Source organism: Nuphar pumila, chromosome 12 (genome assembly GCF_984573655.1).
Source record: "Nuphar pumila chromosome 12, dmNupPumi1.hap1.1, whole genome shotgun sequence".
Classification (NCBI taxonomy): domain Eukaryota; kingdom Viridiplantae; phylum Streptophyta; class Magnoliopsida; order Nymphaeales; family Nymphaeaceae; genus Nuphar; species Nuphar pumila.
Window position 1 is genome coordinate 27,855,592 of NC_143260.1, and position 24,483 is coordinate 27,880,074.

At 36.3% G+C, this 24,483-nt stretch overlaps 1 protein-coding gene across 1 annotated transcript in view; it reads right to left on the reverse strand.

Annotated features, from left to right (window-relative positions):
- Positions 1-836: 836 nt before the first annotated feature.
- HBP5 (SOUL heme-binding family protein) overlaps positions 837-24,483 on the reverse strand; it is a 32,628-nt gene continuing 8,981 nt past the window's right edge. Inside the window, exons 3-9 of the mRNA XM_089983601.1 lie at positions 3,423-3,491; positions 3,223-3,294; positions 2,459-2,541; positions 2,212-2,343; positions 1,499-1,712; positions 1,298-1,399; positions 837-1,213 (exon numbers count right to left, since the gene is read on the reverse strand). Coding sequence (XP_089839727.1) covers positions 1,355-1,399; positions 1,499-1,712; positions 2,212-2,343; positions 2,459-2,541; positions 3,223-3,294; positions 3,423-3,491 — 615 coding nt within the window. The 3' untranslated portion in view covers positions 837-1,213; positions 1,298-1,354. The remainder of the gene's footprint in view (positions 1,214-1,297; positions 1,400-1,498; positions 1,713-2,211; positions 2,344-2,458; positions 2,542-3,222; positions 3,295-3,422; positions 3,492-24,483) is intronic.

Below are 24,483 nucleotides of genomic sequence, written 5' to 3' on the forward strand. Positions count from 1 at the left end.
AGGGTTCTTCGTCATCATAACTAAAACATGCTAAGTACCTAAATGGTAAATTCTAACACACGTGGCTAGATCCATTGCAAATATAATTGTGTAACACCACAGCATTGTGGTTCACAGCCACATTACTCTCTCTCCATATTTGCGTGGCTGTAGTGATACTAAACCATCAAAACTTTTGGTGTACTATTGAATTACAAAAACCTAATCTCTAAAAGCTAAAGCTAGCCATTGGACCCTGTTTAACATGTTCTTTTCACTATTTTCAAATGTTAAAGTTCAAAATGATGTGCCCAAAGGGGTTTGGCATAGTGGGATGCGACCTAAACTGCTAGGCAGGTGGTCTAGGTTCAAATCCCATGGGTGTCACCCCTTGCACAAGCCGAAGCATGACAACTCCCAAGGGACAAGGGGTATGCCCAGAGTTTTATGCTGCCAAGATAACGACCGTAAGTATAAGTACGGCAGGCAAAGCCAGCACGGCTAAGTCGCTGATAGTAGGAGTGGTTTTTCCATGTAAATATAAAAAAAAAACCTACGTCTTGGGCCATGAGAGAAGTTCATTAGAGTCTCCACATGCTGAAGATCTTAATGGTTATAACCATCGCATGTAGTCTACCAAGTTCAGATTGAAGCATGAAGACAAAAATCGTGGATGCTAGGATTCTCCATAATTTTCTTAGCAGTTATATCGACGACATGCATCAGTTAGGTATCCTGCACACTGATTTTTGCCATGGGACTCTAGCGCCATCTCCGTAAATGATTCCTATTTTGATTCAGTTTATTTAAATTTCAACACCATCAACACTAAAGCATAAGAAACTAATAAGCAGAAATTAATGAAAAAATGAAATATTTCAATTAAACTCCAACAAAAAACATGACAAATTACATGTTTAATGAGTCGGATACAAGTATGCACCTTAAGCCCATTAACCAATACACGTATTTGACTGCAGCATGCTAACACCGCTCAAAATAAGGGTATCTAGGCATAAACTTGACCAGTAATCACATTCGCAGGAAGTTATCATTGTAATTGTTCTGCAATGTTCTTGTGATATGTTCTTCCAGCTGTTCCACCATTCATGATCACCAGATATGAATTGATCTTGAATGAAGATGAGCACCATTTGCAAGATCACCAATAAAACACAAGAAAACTAGCATAATGTCTTCTTTTCCATCAGTGAGAGATATCCACATTCTCTTCCTGTGTAAAGTTAAAATCACAATCGATTAAATATGAAAGGAAACAAAAAGATGTGATAAATACACATATTTTCTTAGTTGGTACCACGGGGGCTTGCTTGTGTGTCGATGCTACCCTTCCGTCAAGCACAGTTACAAGGGTCTACACGAACGTGACCTCCTCAAGCCATATTAGCACTTCATTTCTCTATGATGCAAAAATTGAAATGGTGTTTGACATAAGCAACAATGATAAAAGCAAGAGATGCAACCCACAAGAGAATTGAAATAGGTAGGTCAACCATACCTTTAAAAAGTTCCATGTGTTCCCTGGATCATTGTAGCGTGCAAGCATGCAGCAAGTTTTTGGCTTTAGATTATCTCTTAAAAGTGCAGAACGGAGCATTTTCTCTTTCTCAATAACAACATCCTCCGTGGGCTCTCCACTGAATTTAACTACAGCAGCAAAGCCTCCTTCCACTTCATGCAAACTCACACCTTCTTCATTAGGATCTGGCAAGCTGCTCAAAATACCAGCACTCAAAACACAAAATTCATCTACTAGATTGGGATGCATTAATAACCAAAGACTAAAATCTATCCTGAAGCTTATAGAAGCATTAGGAAACTACAATACCTATCATTCAAATGACCAATATACAGCAAAACAAGTGACAATATATGTAAATGACCCTCACATTGGACACCTACAAGAAGTGAAGCATATTCTGCTCTATATCAAAGACATGATGAATTAAGATTTGCTAAGGAAGCAAAACATTCCACTGATACAGATTATATTGCAGATCTGGACATGAGAGACTCTTGTGTGTTCATCGAAAGAAACATTATGCTGTGTAGTAGTGAAAAAGCATAAATAATGCCCAGATCTAGGATGGAAGTAGCATCTATGGCATCCCTAACAGCTGAAATTATGTGCAACATTTTCTAAATGAATACATGGTAATGTGGTCAAAGGAATAAGAACCAAAATTGCACGGATATCATAATAGTCATTACCCATCCAATTCTTTTCCGAGTGGAAGCACTATTTGGACGAATACACGAGATGGTTCTTCGTCAAGCACCTTGGTGAAGACAGGTGTTGTCATTCGGAACTTTTCATTTGAAGAATTCTTGCCAAATATATACCTAGAATAAAATTATTCACCATCAAAGTATCTAGAACTGTTTAAAAAGAACAGTAGAAATTAAGAAAGTTTTTTAACAATTATATGCACAAGTAGTTTTGTGGAGCATCTAATACCCAGCAACATTGTTGAAGCCAACAGAACCTGAAAGTCTGTCCCCTTTTGTCTCCACCACTATAAATCTTGCATACTTCCTTACCTGTGACCAATTCAATCATCATGAAGTCTTGGTCTTCCAAGTAAAGCACTAAATAAAAGATGTGCCTTATGTAAACGAATTTGGTGATATCATATTGACATATGGATACCTGGGTAGTACCTTTCGTTGTAAATAAACAAGGCATTGTAGGATAAAAAACAACACTTGGGTAAAAGGAAGCATAATGAGAGAATGGAAAACAAAAACTCAGTCAAGGACATGCAACATTCTGTTATGCTTACTGTTGCACCCTTGCAAGGCTCTATGAGGCATTTTTAAATCAAGAAAGAAAATTTGTACATCATTTGCACCTAAAGGAATTCCAACTTTGATGACATCAAAGTGCTAATGAGTAATGATGTTACATCTTCAGTATTATCATACACTTATTTTGTTTCAGTCACTCATTTGGTTCTAATGATGAAGGTATGATTGGTAAAATCTCCATGACTCAAGTTGCTAGAATAGAACAGTTGCAGCATCTGCTTTGATTCCCTTTTAGTACCGTAACATAGTTCCTTAGCCTTGTCCACTAGCACACCTCCATTTATCATATGGTTTGTATTCAAGAACACTCTTTCATACAGCTCCTGCCTAAACGGCTTCCACATCATATTATGTTCCATCTAGTAAGAATTGAGCATCTGCTATTGACATTTGTTAGATGTATGCAAAACATACCTCATAATCTGCAGCTCTTTTCAAAATCTGATATTTGGGAGATTCTAGTTCTGGTGTCTTGTATATCCGCAACTGAAGGAAAACCAAAAACAAAATGTGCAAGCTTAAATTATCATATTAGTGCTACATATGAAGACATTTGCATGAACTTGAAATCAAATGAATGAACAGGCATACTTGTTAAGTGGGGAAGCAATTACCTGCTGTAGAACATCAAAGAAACCTTCCAAAGAAAAGTAGTCATTTTGTTTAATGGAATCCCAGAAATCCTACAAAGAGTAACAGGATTATGTAACTAATCATGTGAAGCAGAAACAAATAAGTTGTCCCAACAGATATTTGCATGACGATGTCCAAATGAAAGTACTTGCTTGAAACAAGCTCAAATTCTTATTCTGAAACATAAAAAGAAAAAACATAAATAAACGACAAAAGCTTAACTTAGAAACCCTTAAGAAATATAGTATACACAAGGCAAGAAAGAGAAGAAAAGGTTGAATTAGCTTTTGAAACTATGTCACTGTGCACTATGTAATCACATCTCAAAAGATATCCAAGATATAAAATTCAAAAACTTGTGGACATGAAGTGAAAAAGACTTCAAATTTGGCTTTCACAACTCGCTTCTATTGAAATGATAAGATTTCAATTTGTGATAGAATGGAGGTTGTAAGACAAGTTGACCTAACCATGCAAAAGATTTTAATTTACTCTACAGGTTGTTGATCCAAAAATCTGGTCTTAAGACTCTTAGAAAACTTACTAGTACCTAAGTAGGGATATCTACATTTCCAGATTTAGTGAAGGAAGTTATTGTTAGGACTCACGTATGAGGGTCTTTTTCATCTTTTTCCCCTTATGTAATGTATTGTCAATGTGTAATATACTAAATGGAAGATATGTAATTGTACCCAATATTTACCATTCATTATAAGAAAGAGGGGACGTCCCAGCCTGGGTTACGACCTCTATTGCCTCCTATTCTGTTTTCTTTCTTCTCTTCTCTTCTCTTCTCTGTGTAACAGGGCACACAGACCGAAGGTGCAGTCTTCATATGGTATCAGAGCGGGTCGAGGTAGGTACATCAGGTCGTGACATTCATTTACCTGTCTTCCTTTTCATACTCTCTTCATTCTTCTCTCCTTTTCCCCTTTCCTCTTCATCTTCCTTTTTTAGATCAGATCTGATCACATTGGGTCAGATCTGATTTCTCTCTTTTCTTTGGATCAGATCTGCATTTCCATCATCCAGAAACAGATCTGATTCATCTCCGGTTCTTTTCTTTCTTAAATTCCAATTACTGAGCAAGCCCTAATTCAGCGTGTTCTCTTATCAAATCAATATTTTTTTTAGATCTGGATAAATTTCATCAGATCTATCTCAAATCTGTTTGATTCTTGTTAATCTGGTTTCTTTTTTTCTTTGATGGATATCAGATCTGTCCTTTTACAGATCTGAATTGATACACTTGAAAACCTTTTTTTTCTCTTCCTTTTTCACGGTTTTTAAACCCAATAGCCATTTTCCTTTTATTTAACAAAACGTAAATAGTCACCAGAGTATATATAAATTTCTGCCTCTACAGGTACTGTCTGAAATGAAATGGGGATCTTCGAAACACGAGCTTTGATTAACAAGAGCAAGTGTCAAGAATGACACTAAAGCATAACCCTTAAAAAGGGTATAACTAGAAACAAAATAAAAATAAAAATGTATTCTTTATTGATATGAAAAACCAATTGCTTAAGAAGCATTGGAGTAAAATACAAGAGGGGCTGCACCCCTTTATATACACAGCTGAAAGAGGACTCAATGGAGCTGTTGGGCACAGTCCAACTGTGTCAGTCCAACAGCTCTATTGCTAGTCAAGTCTGGACAGGACTTGACTAGCAACAGTCATTCTAGTTCAAACTGAACTAGATGACATAAAGACAAAAAATAAAAATAAAGGAAAAAAAATACAGAAAAGAAAGAAATTAAAAATGTATTTATATATATATAATAATATAATATTATTATATATACATATATGTACAGTTTTACATTTTAACACACCCCCTCAAACTTACGGTACAATGAGCGAAAGTTTGTCTAAGAGAAAGTGAAATCGGGGAGCAGCGAGAGGCTTTGTAAAGAGGTCTGCTAACTGATATTCTGAAGTGACATATGGCAGATCAATTATCCCGTGTAGATATTCCTCTCTGACGTAGTGACAATCCATTTCGATGTGTTTGGTGCGTTCGTGGAATGTTCTGTTACTGGCAATGTAGATCGCACTTTTGTTGTCACAACACATTTGTGAAGCCTTTGTTGCTTCAACTCCCATGTCAGCAAGCAGTCGTCGGAGCCAAACTACTTCCATGGTCGTGGTTGCCATGGCTCTGTATTCAGCTTCGGTGGATGAGAGAGATACCTTCTGCTGCTTTTTACACCTCCACGAGATTAATGATTCCCCTAAAAAGACACAAAAGCCAGTGGTTGAGTGTCTGTTATTGGGATCACCTCCCCAATCAGCATCAGTATATGCAATTAAATCAAGAGAAGAGGAGGAAGATAAGAAAAGTCCTCGTGAAAGAGAGGACTTGATGTATCTGATAATACGCATGACTGCTCCCATATGAACAGAAGTAGGAGCATGTTGAAATTGACTTGCTGTATGAACAGCATGTGCTATATCTGGTCTGGTAATGGATAGATAGGAAAGTGCCCCGACAAGCTGTCTGTAAGGAGTAGGGTCTGCAAGAAGTTCTCCATCATCAATCTTCATTTTAACATTAACAACTTATGGAGTGTCAACTTTCTTATCATCAGTAATACCAGACCTGAAAACAATATCAAAAGCAAATTTAGTCTGAGATAATAAATATCCTCTAGGAGAATAAGCAACTTCAATGCCTAAAAAATATCTCAACAAGCCCAAATCAGTCATTTCAAAATGAGATTTAAGAAGTGTTTTGATTGTTTCAACTCCCTGTTTATCGCTTCCGGTGATGATCATATCATCCACATAAAGAAGAAGCACAATGATTCCTGCATCAGAATTCTTAATAAACAAAGCAGTGTCAGTTAAACAGAATTGAAAACCAATATCAATCATAACACGACTAAACCTATCATACCAAGCTTTTGGTGCTTGTTTAAGTCCATAAAGAGCTTTTTCTAAGCGAAGGACTTTACCCTTAGGAATACTTAGACCAGGAGGGGGTTCCATATATACTTCTTCAACTAGCTTTCCATTTAAAAAAGCATTTTTGACATCCATTTGAAAAACAGACCATTTTTTGATAGAAGCTAAGGCAATTAAGGTTCGAACAGTAGTCATACGAGCCACCGGAGCAAAGGTTTCTTCATAATCAATCCCATATTCTTGGGCATAACCTTTGGCTACTAAACGGGCTTTATATCTTTCAAGAGTACCATCACTCTTGGTTTTAATTTTATAAACCCATCGACATCCTATAGTTTTCTTCCCTGGAGGAAGATCTTGAATATTCCATGTAAAAGCCTTTTCAAGTGCATCTAATTCAACTTTCATGGCTTCTATCCATTTGATATCATTTTTTGCTTGAAAATATGTGGATGGTTCTTCATATGAGTGAATTAATGCAATAACTGCCCTATATGTGGGTGAGAAAGACTCGTATGATACAAACTTTTCTGGAGGCCTCGAGATTCGGGATGATTGTCTAGTTGGAATGTTAGAATATTTCTCAAGTGCACATGGAGTATTAGACTCTTGTCGCCTGGAATATTGAATACTAGTATCTCTATGAACTTCTTCATTTTCAACATTAAGATCAATAATTCTTGGATCATCATCAAAGTTACAATCAAGGCCATATTCATCAGATGTTGATGTTAGATCTAGCAAAAAGGAGTACTCAGTGACGTCTTTTAATTTTCTAAAATCAAAGAAGCTCTCCTTTTCAAGAAAGGAAACATTTCTAGACACATATAGTTTATTATTTTTGAAGTCAAAACATCTATAACCTTTCTGGTTTTCAGCATATCCTAAAAAGGCACAGGGAATCGCACGAGGGGAAAGTTTATCATTTTTGTCAGTAAATATGAAACATTTGCACCCAAATATTCTTAATCTAGAGTAGTCTGGAGAAATGTTCATAAGTTTTCCAATGGGAGTGATATTTTGTAACGAAGAAGATGGCATCCTATTAATGAGATAGGTGGCAGTTAAGGCAGCTTCTGCCCAAAAGTCTTTAGGGACTTGATTTGCTATTAATAAAGTTCTAGTGGTTTCTATAATATGGCGATGTTTTCGTCCTGCCAGTCCATTTTGTTGAGGTGTATAAGAACAAGATCTTTGATGTGTGATGCCATGCAATTTAAGATAATTTTGAAAATCTGTGGATAAAAACTCTCCCCCTGAATCTGTGCGAAAAATAGTAATATCATTTTGAAATTTGTTTTTAACCATATTATGAAAAGTTTGAAAGTATGAAAATACTTCAGACTTATGTTTGAGAAAGTACATCCACGTATGTCGGGAGAAATCATCGACAAAAATAACATAGTAAACAAATCCTCCTTTAGAAATTACTGGTGCAGGACCCCAAACATCCGAGTGTATTAATTCAAGTGGTCTTGAAGAGAAAAAGGTTCTGTTCTGAAATGGTAATCTTTTCATTTTGCCGAGAATACAATCTTTACAATCAAATGATTCAAAGTTACAAAATTTCCCTAGATTTGGAAAATGTTGGATTTTGGCTATATGTGGGTGACCAAGTCTCTTATGCCACAGTTCCAACTCTATTTTTTGAATATTATAACAAAAAGCTTTCTTCGGCATTTCCAAAAAATCCATGTAATAGAGTCCTCCTTCTCTATGGCCTTCCCCAATCAGCTTGCCTGACTGGCGATCCTGTACCCAACAACCATGAGAAGAAAAAGAAATATTACACCCATAATCAGAAATTTGAGATACAGATAAAAGATTTAAATTTAATTTGGGAACATGTCTAATTTCTGGAATAAAAAATTTTTTTGTTTTATAAATTTTTTCAAAATCTCCTATTCCTTCTATTTCAAGAGAAGTCCCATCAGCAGTAAAGACCTTTGACACACTTGTTTTATTTTTAACACATTTGGATAGACTTTGATTATTTGGGGTCATATGAAAAGATGCACCAGAGTCAAGAAGCCAAGAAATTTTACCTAAATCAGAAAAAGATGAGGCTGCTGCGCCGGTTGAAGCTTCAGATGAGGAAGAGGCACCTTTGATGAGAGGCTGAAGGATCTCCATTAGTTGGGCCAGGGAAACTGGTGCATCCTGATCTTTAGGTTCCGATCCAGCAATTGCAGCTCTTTTTTCTCTCAGCTCCTTAAGTTTGGGACATTGTGGCCTGTAGTGTCCCAGTTCATGACAGTGATGACAAATAACTTTCTTCTTATCATAGTCACCATTTTTGTCGGTTAAAGTGAGGAGGCCTATATGATCGAACATGATTCCCTGGTCTAGACACGGCTAAAACGGAATCATCTTCAATTTTTAAAGAACCTTTCCGGAGACGATTTTCTTCCATTGTTAACTCTTCAATAGTTTCAACAATAGAAGGAATTTTTTCCCGGTGAAGTAGGGCCGATTTAGTGGTTTCAAATTCCGGCCTTAATCCAGTGATAAACTGGTAAAAATGTTCGGCATCGAGTTGTTTCTGACGAAGCTCGATGTCTTCGGCACAATGCCACTTTGGTTCTAAAAGGGAAAGTTCTTCCCAAAGTTCGGACAACCCATTGTAATATTCACGAATAGTTTTGTCTCCTTGTGTCATCATTCGAACTTTTTCTTGGAGGTTGCACACGTGTGCAATATCTTTAAGGGAATACATATTCTTAAGGTATTCCCATGCCTTATCGGCATGATCAAATTTGGCAAGACTTGAGCATTTTTTAATGTCAACGCTATTGATAAGCCACGACATTATCTTCGCATGAGATATTCTCCATTCTTTCCATTTCTTCTCGTATGAGGCAATAACCTTGATTTTCTCTTCTTCCGATAGAGGGACCTTTTTATCTCCCTCCTTTTTAGTAAGAGATAGCTTAGGTTCCGAATCGGAACCATCCACAATCCCCCATAAGCCTTTTCCCCATATATGGTGCTTCATGATTGAAGCCCATGTTACATAGTTCGTATCGCTTAGTTTCATAGGCACGATGGTAACTTTATCATTGTCATCCATCGATTACAAGGAGAGAAAGAATAGGGATAGAAGAGAAACAAGAAGGAAAATGAAAAAGAAAGAAAAAAAAACAATACAACAAGATGTGAAATCTTCTCCAATGAAGTGATAAAACACTTCTCTTCAAGTGGCAAACACTTTTGCAAACGGGCACGGAAACCGAGACAGCTTTTCCTCAAGATTTAATACTTCCGCGGCTCTGATACCATGAAATGAAATGGGGATAGCTTAGATTAACAAGAGCAAGTGTCAAGAATGACACTAAAGCATAACCCTTAAAAAGGGTATAACTGGAAACAAAATAAAAATAAAAATGTATTCTTTATTGATATGAAAAACCAATTGCTTAAGAAGCATTGGAGTAAAATACAAGAGGGGCTGCACCCCTTTATATACACAGCTGAAAGAGGACTCAATAGAGCTGTTGGGCACAGTCCAACAGCTCTATTTAGAGCTGTTGGAATGTGTCAGTCCAACAGCTCTATTAAGAGCTGTTGGACTGTGTCAGTCCAACAGCTCTATTGCTAGTCAAGTTTGGACAGGACTTGACTAGCAACAGTCATTCTAGTTCAAACTGAACTAGATGACATAAAGACAAAAAATAAAAATAAAGGAAAAAAAAATACAGAAAAGAAAGAAATTAAAAATGTATTTATATATATATATAATAATATAATATTATTATATATATACATATATGTACAGTTTTACATTTTAACACTGTCGACCCAAACAAAAAAACGGGGGCAGACCTGTGTTAAAAATTCAGCACAGTTTCAGATATTGGTGACTATTTGATCGTCCATTCTCCTTCCTCCATGTCTTCCTCTAATTCTCTTCTTCATTCCTTAACCAACTGGCTTTTGAAAAGTTGGATGAGACAAGCTTCATAACATGGAAAAAACAAATCATCACATTCATTTGCAGTCATGACCTGATGGGACATCTTGATGGATCTATGGATGCACCCTTGGAATTTGTGCCAGTTACTAAGATGCCTAATGAGTAGAGGAAGAATACTTTGGTGCCTCTATATAAGAATAAGGGTGATATACAAGATTGCACAAAGTATTGTGGTATAAAACTCATGAGTCATACTATGAAACTTTGAGAGAGGGTGATTGAGTCTAGGTTGAGGAAGGTTGTCATGATATCGAAGAATCAATTTGGTTTTATGCCTGGAAGATCAACTATGGAAGCTATACATCTTCTTAGACAACTTATTGAGAGAAAGAGAGAGAGGAACAAAGATTTGCATATGGTTTTTATTGATTTGGACAAGGCATACGATAGAGTACCTAGGGACGTTCTCTGGTGGACAATGATGAAGAAAGATGTTTCTCTCAAGTACATTAGTATAATTAAGGATATGTATGAAGGAGTAGTAACCAATGTCCGCACTTGTGGAGGGGTGACAACCAATTTTCCTATAACGGTTGGGTTATATAAAGGATCTACTTTAAGCCCTTTCCTATTTGCTATAGTGATGGATGAGCTTACGAGATCAATTCAAGAAAATGTGTCGTGGCGTATGTTGCTTGCTGATGATATTGTTTTCATTGATGAGTCTAGAGCTGGGGTTAATGCTAAGTTAGAATTATGGAGACAGACATTGGAAGCAAGAGGTTTTAAGTTGAGTAAGAGTAAGACAAAATATATGGAATGTCGGTTTAGTAAGCAACGAAGTAGTGATGGGAGTGTAGTGAAGCTTGGTGAGCAAGAAATACCGATGGTTGATTGTTTCAAATTTATAGGATCTATTATTTAAAAGTATGGAAAAATTGATGGAGACCTAAATCATACGATAAAGGTTGGGTGGATGAAATGGAAAAGTGCAACTGGAGTGTTGTGCGATCGTAGAATGCCATTGCGGTTGAAGGTAAAGTTTTATAGGACGACTATTAGGCCCACTTTACTATATGGTACGGAATGTTGGGCTGCCAAGAGACATCATATTCAAAAAAATGAGTGTAGCTGAGATGCGTATGCTTAGATGGATGTGTGGAAATACAATAAAAGATAAGATTAAGAACGAGAAGATACATAAGAAGGTAGGCGTTGCACCCATTGAAAATAAGATGAGAGAGAATCGTTTACGGTGGTTTGGACATATTCGGTGAAGGCCTAATGATGCTCCAGTTAGAAGGATGGAGAAATGGGAAAATATATTAGTTAAAAGAGGTCGGGATAGGCCTAGGAAGACTTGGATGGAGATGATAGGAAATGATATGAATGATTTGTACCTCACCGAGGACATGGCATTGGATAGAAATGATTGGAGGAGAAGGATTCATGTGGCAGAATGATTTTCTTTGTTGGTTCATATCGCCGACCCCAATTGTTTTGGGATGAAGGCGTAGTTGTTGTTGTTGTTACTAGGGAAAAATCAAAAGAAAAGGAAAAAGAGACACAAAAGGCGATGTTACTGAGCCGACAGTTTATGTTAAAAATCCTGATTACACTCTTTGGTTAAAAAATGACCAATTAATTGTTGCATTTATCATGGCAATACTTTCCAGACAGATTCTTTTACATACTCCAACTGGAGTAAATGTATTTGAACTTTGGGAAGTTTTGCACCAGTGGTATGAGCAGATATCTACACCAAAAACGTATCACCTCAAATCTGAGTTTGAATTATTACAGAGAGGAAGCAACAATGTTACGGAATTTCTTGATAAGGTAAAATACATTGCAGGTCAGTTGCCAGCTATCCTGTGGCAGATAAAGATGTTTGCAATCAGCCTCTTCGTGGACTGGGTGATGATTACAACATGTTTAAGACAATGTATATGGGCCTTGATAAGAGAGGTAACTTTGACAAACTCAGGTCTATATTGTTTGAATTCAAATCCAATTTTGGTATCTCAATAAAGAAAGAGGATTCTCAATCAAACCATGAGGTAATGATGGTAGCCAGCTCAAATCATGGACGTGGTAGGGGCAAAAATCATTTTGATACTAGGGCTGCAAGGATTCTTCCTAATCCCAATGTTCCCAATCCAAATGAAAGTCGTCGGAACGTGACATGTTAGTTGTGTTGGAAACAAGGACATTCGTATTCCAATTGCTACCGGAGGTATGTTTCATCCTATCGTCCTCCCACTGTTACCTACCCAGCTCAGTTTTGTCAGTTTGCTCCACATACCAACAGTATGAATGGGGGAAAAGGTTCTCGACCAGCAACTTTCAATGTGGGATATAGTCCCACAGTTGTAGGGTCCATATCTCCTTCTCTTTCGAGGCAAAGTCATGTATGAATACTTTGAGTGCATCATTCCCTCAAATGGGCATGCATGGCAGTGGGAATTCCTATAATTCACCGTGAGCAGCAGGGAAATATCAGCAGCAAATGACTCCGATCAGATCTCCATGGCCGTGAATTCAGATCAACAAACATGGACAACCCCTACCTCTTCTTAGATGTCACAGTCGAGTGCTTGGTTCTTGGGTTCAGGTGCGTGTCACAGGTGATGTAGGTAAACTCATGGACCTTACTCCATATCATGGTAGCAGAAAAATAGTCACTGGTGATAGAAAACCCATTCCATCACTCATATTGGAACAACCACTATTCACACTTCAAATGGTCATTTTCATCTTTCAAATACGTTTCTTGTTCCTAATATTAAACGTAACCTTGTTTTTGTGTCTCAACTTACTGAACAATTTAACTCTTGTATTTCTTTCTCTTCTTTCATCTTTGTGAAGGACATTCACACGAAGCGGAACCTCATTGAAGAAAAAAGATGCAGAGGATTGTATGTCATCAATGAAGCTCTTGTTGATTGTCCTCAAATTCTAGTGTCTGATGAAGTTGTCTCCAATAATGATGTCTTATTGTGGCACAAGTGATTGGGTCAGTGTAATTCCACCTTTTTTGAGATTTTGTGTAATAAAAGGCTTATTCCTCTCAAGAATAAGTCTGTTGTGTGTTCCATGTCATGTGTTCAGTGTCGAGTTTGTAAGAGCCATGAGCTCCCTTTCAATATTTCTAATAAAAGAGCTTCATTTTTCTTAGAATTAATTCATTCTGATGTTTAGGGCAAGGTTACCAAACTAGGAAGCGGAAGCGGGAAACGATACGGGAAACGGAAGCGAGAAGCAAGGCATTTTAAAATTTATAGGAAGTGGGAAGCGAAGTATCAATTTAAAAGCAAAATATGAATAAAAAATGAAGCAATATGGTAACTGAATAGGAATCGAACAAGAAACAAATAAAAACTAAAATAAAATTAATCATTCTTATATTTCATGATTTTTCAGTAAAAGAGTTAAATTTTTGTTAAAATCTAACAATGATGGCTACCAATTTAAAGAAAATACATGAAAAGTGAGTGAAAGCGTGAGAGAAAATACATGAAAAACATGAAACAATATTAGAAAATCATATAGAAAGCATAGACCATGTGTATGGGTAGCATAGAAGAAGCGTGGGGGAATCGAGATTCCCATGAAGTTTCGGAAGCGAGGAGTATCGTGCTTCCGAAGCGAGTTTCCGAGAAGCGAGCTTCCCACCTACCCAAGAAGCTTTCGGTAACTCTGGTTTGGGGCCCTTCACCCGTCATGTGTTTGTACAAATCTTGTTTCTATGTAATTTTCGTAGATGATTTTATTCGTTAAACTTGGATCTATTTCTTGAAATCCAAAGACCAAGTGTTATCCATCTTTCAAAAGTTTAAAGTTCTTGTTGACATAAAATATTGTGTTTCCGTAGTGATGGTGGCGGTGAATATGTGTCCATGGCATTTTCTAGTTATTTAGATGTGAAATGAAATGGGGATCTTCGAAACACGAGCTTAGATTAACAAGAGCAAGTGTCAAGAATGACACTAAAGCATAACCCTTAAAAAGGGTATAACTGGAAACAAAATAAAAATAAAAATGTATTCTTTATTGATATGAAAAACCAATTGCTTAAGAAGCATTGGAGTAAAATACAAGAGGGGCTGCACCCCTTTATATACACAGCTGAAAGAGGACTCAATGGAGCTGTTGGGCACAGTCCAACAGCTCTATTAAGAGCTGTTGGACTGTGTCAGTCCAACAGCTCTATTGCTAGTCAAGTCTGGACAGGACTTGACTAGCAACAGTCATTCTAGTTCAAACTGAACTAGATGACATAAAGACAAAAAATAAAAATAAAGGAAAAAAAATACAGAAAAGAAAGAAATTAAAAATGTATTTATATATATATAATAATATAATATTATTATATATACATATATGTACAGTTTTACATTTTAACACACCCCCTCAAACTTACGGTACAATGAGCGAAAGTTTGTCTAAGAGAAAGTGAAATCGGGGAGCAGCGAGAGGCTTTGTAAAGAGGTCTGCTAACTGATATTCTGAAGTGACATATGGCAGATCAATTATCCCGTGTAGATATTCCTCTCTGACGTAGTGACAATCCATTTCGATGTGTTTGGTGCGTTCGTGGAATGTTCTGTTACTGGCAATGTAGATCGCACTTTTGTTGTCACAACACATTTGTGAAGCCTTTGTTGCTTCAACTCCCATGTCAGCAAGCAGTCGTCGGAGCCAAACTACTTCCATGGTCGTGGTTGCCATGGCTCTGTATTCAGCTTCGGTGGATGAGAGAGATACCTTCTGCTGCTTTTTACACCTCCACGAGATTAATGATTCCCCTAAAAAGACACAAAAGCCAGTGGTTGAGTGTCTGTTATTGGGATCACCTCCCCAATCAGCATCAGTATATGCAATTAAATCAAGAGAAGAGGAGGAAGATAAGAAAAGTCCTCGTGAAAGAGAGGACTTGATGTATCTGATAATACGCATGACTGCTCCCATATGAACAGAAGTAGGAGCATGTTGAAATTGACTTGCTGTATGAACAGCATGTGCTATATCTGGTCTGGTAATGGATAGATAGGAAAGTGCCCCGACAAGCTGTCTGTAAGGAGTAGGGTCTGCAAGAAGTTCTCCATCATCAATCTTCATTTTAACATTAACAACTTATGGAGTGTCAACTTTCTTATCATCAGTAATACCAGACCTGAAAACAATATCAAAAGCAAATTTAGTCTGAGATAATAAATATCCTCTAGGAGAATAAGCAACTTCAATGCCTAAAAAATATCTCAACAAGCCCAAATCAGTCATTTCAAAATGAGATTTAAGAAGTGTTTTGATTGTTTCAACTCCCTGTTTATCGCTTCCGGTGATGATCATATCATCCACATAAAGAAGAAGCACAATGATTCCTGCATCAGAATTCTTAATAAACAAAGCAGTGTCAGTTAAACAGAATTGAAAACCAATATCAATCATAACACGACTAAACCTATCATACCAAGCTTTTGGTGCTTGTTTAAGTCCATAAAGAGCTTTTTCTAAGCGAAGGACTTTACCCTTAGGAATACTTAGACCAGGAGGGGGTTCCATATATACTTCTTCAACTAGCTTTCCATTTAAAAAAGCATTTTTGACATCCATTTGAAAAATAGACCATTTTTTGATAGAAGCTAAGGCAATTAAGGTTCGGACAGTAGTCATACGAGCCACCGGAGCAAATGTTTCTTCATAATCAATCTCATATTCTTGGGCATAACCTTTGGCTACTAAACGGGCTTTATATCTTTCAAGAGTACCATCACTCTTGGTTTTAATTTTATAAACCCATCGACATCCTATAGTTTTCTTCCCTGGAGGAAGATCTTGAATATTCCATGTAAAAGCCTTTTCAAGTGCATCTAATTCAACTTTCATGGCTTCTATCCATTTGATATCATTTTTTGCTTGAAAATATGTGGATGGTTCTTCATATGAGTGAATTAATGCAATAACTGCCCTATATGTGGGTGAAAAAGACTCGTATGATACAAACTTTCCTGGAGGCCTCGAGATTCGGGTTGATTGTCTAGTTGGAATGTTAGAATATTTCTCAAGTGCACATGGAGGATTAGACTCTTGTCGCCTGGAATATTGAATACTAGTATCTCTATGAACTTCTTCATTTTCAACATTAAGATCAATAATTCTTTGATCATCATCAAAGTTACAGTCAAGGTCATATTCATTAGATGTTGATGTTAGATCTAACAAAAAGGAGTACTCAGTGACGTCTTTTAATTTTCTAAAATCAAAGAAGCTCTCCTTTTCAAGAAAGGAAACATTTCTAGACACATATAGTTTATTATTTTTGAAGTCAAAACATCTATAACCTTTCTGGTTTTCAGCATATCCTAAAAAGGCACAGGGAATCGCACGAGGGGAAAGTTTATCATTTTTGTCAGTAAATATGAAACATTTGCACCCAAATATTCTTAGTCTAGAGTAGTTTGGAGAAATGTTCATAAGTTTTTCAATGGGAGTGATATTTTGTAACGAAGAAGATGGCATCCTATTAAGGAGATATGTGGCAGTTAAGGCAGCTTCTGCCCAAAAGTCTTTCGGGACTTGATTTGCTATTAATAAAGTCCTAGTGGTTTCTATAATATGGCGATGTTTTCGTTCTGCCAGTCCATTTTGTTGAGGTGTATAAGGACAAGATCCTTGATGTGTGATGCCATGCAATTTAAGATAATTTTGAAAATCTGTGGATAAGAACTCTCCCCCTGAATCTGTGCGAAAAATAGTAATATCATTTTGAAACTTGTTTTTAACCATATTATGAAAAGTTTGAAAGTATGAAAATACTTCAGACTTATGTTTGAGAAAGTACATCCATGTATGTCGGGAGAAATCATCGACAAAAATAACATAGTAAACAAATCCTCCTTTAGAAATTACTGGTGCAGGACCCCAAACATCCGAGTGTATTAATTCAAGTGGTCTTGAAGAGAAAAAGGTTCTGTTCTGAAATGGTAATCTTTTCATTTTGCCGAGAATACAATCTTTACAATCAAATGATTCGGAGTTACAAAATTTCCCTAGATTTGGAAAATGTTGGATTTTGGCTATATGTGGGTGACCAAGTCTCTTATGCCACAGTTCCAACTCTATTTTTTGAATATTATAACAAAAAGCTTTCTTCGGCATTTCCAAAAAATCCATGTAATAGAGTCCTCCTTCTCTATGGCCTTCCCCAATCAGCTTGCCTGACTGGCGATCCTGTACCCAACAACCATGAGAAGAAAAAGAAATATTACACCCATAATCAGAAATTTGAGATACAGATAAAAGATTTAAATTTAATTTGGGAACATGTCTAATTTCTGGAATAAAAAATTTTTTTGTTTTATAAATTTTTTCAAAATCTCCTATTCCTTCTATTTCAAGAGAAGTCCCATCAGCAGTAAAGACCTTTGACACACTTGTTTTATTTTTAACACATTTGGATAGACTTTGATTATTTGGGGTCATATGAAAAGATGCACCAGAGTCAAGAAGCCAAGAAATTTTACCTAGATCAGAAAAAGTTGAGGCTGCTGCGCCGGTTGAAGCTTCAGATGAGGAAGAGGCACCTTTGATGAGAGACTGAAGAATCTCCATTAGTTGGGCCAGGGAAACTGGTGCATCCTGATCTTTAGGCTCCGATCCAGCAATTGCAGCTCTTTTTTCTCTCAGCTCCTTAAGTTTGGGACATTGTGGCCTGTAGTGTCCCGGTTCATGACAGTGATGACAAATAACTTTCTTCTTATCATAGTCACCATTTTGTCGGTTAAAGTGAGGAGGCCTATATGATCGAACATGATTCTCTGGTCTAGACACGGCTAAAACGGAATCATCTTCAATTTTTAAAGAACCTTTCCGGAGACGATTTTCTTTCATTGTTAACTCTTCAATAGTTTCAACAATAGAAGGAATTTTTCCCCGGTGAAGTAGGGCCGATTTAGTGGTTTCAAATTCCGGCCTTAATCTAGTGATAAACTGGTAAAAATGTTCGGCATCGAGTTGTTTCTGACGAAGCTCGATGTCTTCGGCACAATGCCACTTTGGTTCTAAAAGGGAAAGTTCTTCCCAAAGTTCGGACAACCCATTGTAATATTCACGAATAGTTTTGTCTCCTTGTGTCATCATTCGAACTTTTTCTTGGAGGTTGCACACGTGTGCAATATCTTTAAGGGAATACATATTCTTAAGGTATTCCCATGCCTTATCGGCATGATCAAATTTGGCAAGACTTGAGCATTTTTTAATGTCAACGCTATTGATAAGCCATGACATTATCTTCGCATGAGATATTCTCCATTCTTTCCATTTCTTCTCGTATGAGGCAATAACCTTGATTTTCTCTTCTTCCGATAGAGGGACCTCTTTATCTCCCTCCTTTTTAGTAAGAGATAGCTTAGGTTCTGAATCAGAACCATCCACAATCCCCCATAAGCCTTTTCCCCATATATGGTGCTTCATGATTGAAGCCCATGTTACATAGTTCGTATCGCTTAGTTTCATAGGCATGATGGTGACTTTATCATTGTCATCCATCTATTACAAGGAGAGAAAGAATAGGGATAGAAGAGAAACAAGAAGGAAAATGAAAAAGAAAGAAAAAAAAACAATACAACAAGATGTGAAATCTTCTCCAATGAAGTGATAAAACACTTCTCTTCAAGTGGCGAACACTTTTGCAAACGGGCACGGAAACCGAGACAACTTTTCCTCAAGATTTAGTACTTCCGCGGCTCTGATACCATGAAATGAAATGGGGATCTTCGAAACACGAGCTTAGATTAACAAGAGCAAGTGTCAAGAATGACACTAAAGCATAACCCTTAAAAAGGGTATAACTGGAAACAAAATAAAAATAAAAATGTATTCTTTATTGATATGAAAAACCAATTGCTTAAGAAGCATTGGAGTAAAATACAAGAGGGGTTGCACCCCTTTATATACACAGCTGAAAGAGGACTCAATAGAGCTGTTGGGCACAGTCCAACAGCTCTATTTAGAGTTGTTGGAATGTGTCAGTCTAACAGCTCTATTAAGAGCTGTTGGACTGTGTCAGTCCAACAGCTCTATTGCTAGTCAAGTCTGGACAGGACTTGACTAGCAACAGTCATTCTAGTTCAAACTGAACTAGATGACATAAAGACAAAAAATAAAAAATAAAGGAAAAAAATTACAGAAAAGAAAGAAATGAAAAATGTATATATATATATAATATAATATTATTATATATACATATATGTACAGTTTTACATTTTAACAAGATGATAGTGGAATAAAACATGAGTTGTCTTGCCCAAGGACCTCACAACAGAATGGTGTTGCTGAAAGAAAACACCGTCATATATATGAAACAACACTCACTCTTATAAAGGAATCGAAAATAAAACTGAGTTTGTGTTCTAAGGTTAAGTTTTTCCGATTAATCGCATGTCACTCACCTCTCTTAGAGGACATTCTCCTGATTTTATGCTACGCAACCTGATTATTCCCTTTTAAAGACTTTTGGAAGCAGATGTTTCGTGCATGTCCCCAATTCACTGCATGATAAGTTATCGCCTAAGGCACAAGTATGCAATTTTGTTGGATACACTGATATATACAAAGTATAACGGTGTCATAATCCTACCATTGCTAAATTGATCATCTCAAGGCATGTCATATTTCATAAAAATGAGTTTGATATTAACAACAATTGTAATATCGTGTATTTTTTTATAATGTTAAATTCCGAGATTTTATAAAATTTGGCTAAGTGTTTTAGTAAAGTTGATAAAATCCTCAATTTTAGGTGGTGTCAGTTGAGTCTGGGCGTGGCCCAGGACCCCATCGACAAGACCTAAATGAGCCAATTAAGATTTGGTAAAACTTTTTATTTTTGAACTTTAAAATCAAGCAAAATTTGCGTTAAATTCAAGCGAATTTCGAAGACAAAATTTAGGTAATATATCATTAGATGCGTCTCAAAATTCTGAAAACATTGATATTTTGTTTTTCTGAATTCGAGCTATGGTTGGCTTGAAAATCACATTTTTTAAAAAATAATCTGCCTCGATGTGACTGGTTCTAGATTGGATCAGATCCAATCTGTTTGACCCAAGTTAATATGGATCGAGACCCAGTCCAAGACCCATATTAATTAGGATCTGATCCAGATTGAGATCTATATGGATAAAGAGTATGAATTTGAATCTTGAATCTAGATCCAAAATCAAATTACAACCAATTTAAAGTCTTAAATTCAATATAAAAATTAAATTAAGTTAAAATCCATGTTAAGAAGACTCCCAGAGGGGTGAGATACCCTTTGGAACTTTTTGAAAATTTATTATTTAATAAATAAAAATTAATTAATTCCGAAAATTTATTTTTGGTACGGCAGAGTTCTACATTTATGGAACTCTACCTAATATGTAGGGATTCTAGAAGGGCCCACATGTAGTAAAAAGTAAAAACAATAAAGTAATAATTTTGTTAAAAAGTAAAAAAGAGGTTAGAGATAGAGTTCTACCAAATGGATGAGAAACTCAAGAAGGGACGTCACCCTCTCTCTAGAAGACCAAAAAAAAAAGTTACAGAAGGATCTAACTTGCCTCTCTCTAGAAGACCAAAAAAAAAAGTTACAGAAGAAGGGAAAAAAAGAAAAGAAAGAAAAAAAAGAAGAGAGAAAAAGGGGAAGAAAGGAAGAAGAAGAGGGATCTCCTTCCATTTCAATCATTCGAATGTATTTCCGGTCATTTTCCATTTTCAAACAAAGGTACGGGTTCCTCTCTTGATTCGAATGAGGAGAAATAGTTTAAATCAGATTTGTGTGGGGATTCTAGATGGAAAAATACTAAATCTGATTTTTCTTTACATGTTCGATCACATGCCTTGATGTACGTGGCATGAAACTCGATTTTTACAAATACATGGCTTATTTCTCCTGCTCTTCATGTTTTAGATATTGACTTTTCTTTGCAACACCATATGGTCTATATGTATATATGTTTATATACATATGCTGATATTTATATAAGTATACAAGTATCTTGGAAATCGGCTACGTTTGGACCAACCAACGCAGTTCTGGTTTGGGCCAGATGTGACTCCAAACCATGCCTGCCGCAGGCCCATATATATATATATATATATATATATATATATATGAGGGTGTGTGGGACTGATCATGCGAGGTCAACCAGACTTGTCGCAGATTCCAGCATGTTGTGTTCTTCTTTTTGGGCTTTAGTAGCATGAACAAGTTTTGTGTGGTTGAGTAAGATCTGATTTTTTTTTGCCTGATCAGATTTCTTTTCCCATGCTCATATCTCTAATTTTTTTTATATCATAACAATAGCCAGCTTAACATGCATATATATATATATATATATATGTGTGTGTGTGTGAAAAATCCTTGCAAACAATAAGTTTTTAAATAACTTGATACTTCAAATTCATAAGACATAAAATAGCATTCAAATGCTTTACACCACAAAAGGAAAGAAATGCAGCAAATGCACTGTGTTTATAAACCTAAGGAGACAAAACTCCTCACTGTATTATTGTTTTACAATGGGCTCACACAGACCTTATTTATAAGGCTTACAAACTCTTAAAGAGTGGTTGGGCTATTCCCAATGGCTCTAATTAGAGATGTTGGGAATCAGCCCAATGTCTCTTATTTCAAACTGTGGTAGTCAGTTACTACTGACTGTGTACAGAAATAGTATATAAAAAAGAACAAAAAATAAAAATGAAAAATTACAAAAATAAAAAAAAATAAAAATGAAAAATTACAAAAATAAAAAAAATAAAAAAAAAGAATTACAATCATATTCAAAATATGAATATGCGTAAAATATAGAAATGACTAAAATACCCCTACAGCTAATACAAGAAAGAAATATATATTTTATATATATATATATATATAAGTAGATGGATACATGTACATATATATGAAATATACATGTATATGTATATGTATCTTTTTTTATACATATAAAATATGTATAGAAAATACATTGTCTTATGAATTACAATTTAACACCACCACCACCCTCAAACTTAGGGCATAATGACTGAAAGTTTGCCAAAAAGGAAGTTGAATCGCAAAGAGCACAACGATTTGGTGAAGAAATCTGACAGCTGATATTCTGAAGTTACATATGAAAGATCTATGACTCATTTCAGATATGCTTCTCGGACATAATGGCAATTCATCTCGATGTGTTTGGTTCACACATGAAATGTGTGGTTTTTGGCAATATAAATTACACTCTTGTTATCACAGCATAGCTTGGTGGATCTCCATATCTTCTAGTAGCTGATGAATCTATACAATCTAAAGGCGGTGCACCGCTAGGTAAGGATACATCGTGGTGGAACGAGGATGTCAAATTAGCTATTAAGGTTAAAAGAGAGTGTTATAGAAATCTAAGTAAGAGTCGTGATAATGAGAATTTGGAGAAGTATATGATAGCAAAGAAGGAAGCTAAAAAAGTAGTTCGGAATGCAAGGGATAAGGTATATAAGGAGGTTTATGACAAGTTGGATACCAAAGAGGGCGAGAAGGATATTTATAGGCTTGCAAAGATGAGAGATAGGAAATCGAGGGATCTGGGTATGGTTAGATGTATCAAAGATGAAATGCAAAGGGTTTTAGTCAAAGATGAGGAGATTAAGGAGAGATGAAAAGATTATTTTGATAAGCTATTTAATGAAAGTCATGCTCAAGATCTTGGAGACTTCTCCATTCCTTTTCATGAGATGAATCGTGACTTCATGCGCAAGATTCAAAAGAAAGAAATTGCAGAGGCTTTGAAGAAAATGAAATCAAGAAGGGCAGTTGGCCCAGATGGTATACCTATCGAGGCTTGGAAATGCTTGGGAGAGAAAGGTTTAGAATGGTTGACAAATCTTTTTAACAAGATTTGGCAGACAAATAAGATGCCTAATGAGTGGAGGAAGAGTACTTTGGTGCCTCTATATAAGAATAAGGGTGATATACAAGATTGCACAAACTATCGTGGTATAAAACTCATGAGTTATACTATGAAACTTTGGGAGAGGGTGATTGAGTCTAGGTTGAAAAAGGTTGTCGTGATATCGAAGAATCAATTTGGTTTTATGCCTGGAAGATCAACTATAGAAGCTATACATCTTCTTAGACAACTTATTGAGAGAAATAGAGAGAGGAACAAAGATTTGCACATGGTTTTTATTGATTTGGAGAAGGCATACGATAGAGTACCTAGGGACGTTCTCTGGTGGACAATGATGAAGAAAGGTGTGTCTCTCAAGTACATTAGTATAATTAAGGATATGTATGAAGGAGTAGTAACCAATGTCCGCACTTGTGGAGGGGTGACAACAAATTTTTCTATAACGGTTGGGTTACATCAAGGATCTGCTTTAAGCCCTTTCCTATTTGCTATAGTGATGTATGAGCTTACGAGATCAATTCAAGAAAATGTGTTGTGGTGTATGTTGTTTGCTGATGATATTGTTTTGATTGATGAGTCTAGAGCTGGGGTTAATGCTAAGTTAGAATTATGGAGACAGACATTAGAAGCAAGAGGTTTTAAGTTGAGTAAGAGTAAGACAGAATACATGGAATGTCGGTTTAGTAAGCAACGAAGTAGTGATGGGAGTGTAGTGAAACTTGGTGAGCAAGAAATACCGGTGGATGATTGTTTCAAATATTTGGGATCTATCATTCAAAAGTATGGAGAAATTGATGGAGATGTAAATCATAGGATAAAGGTTGGGTGGATGAAATGGAAAAGTGCAACTGGAGTGTTGTGTGATCGTAGAATGCCATTGCAGTTGAAGGGAAAGTTTTATAGGACGACTATTAGGCCCGCTTTACTATATGGTACGGAATGTTGGGCTGCCAAGAGACATCATATTCAAAAAATGAGTGTAGCTAAGATGCGTATGCTAAGATGGATGTGTGGAAATACAATAAAAGATAAGATTCAGAACGAGGAGATACGTAAGAAAGTAGGCGTTGCACCCATTGAAAATAAGATGAGAGAGAATCGTTTGCGGTGGTTTGGACATATTCGGCGAAGGCCTAATGATGCTCCAGTTAGAAGGATGGAGAAATGGGAAAATATATTAGTTAAAAGAGGTCGGGGTAGGCCTAGGAAGACATGGATGAAGGTGATAGGGAAGGATATGAATGCTTTGAACATCACCGAGGACATGACATTGGATAGAAATG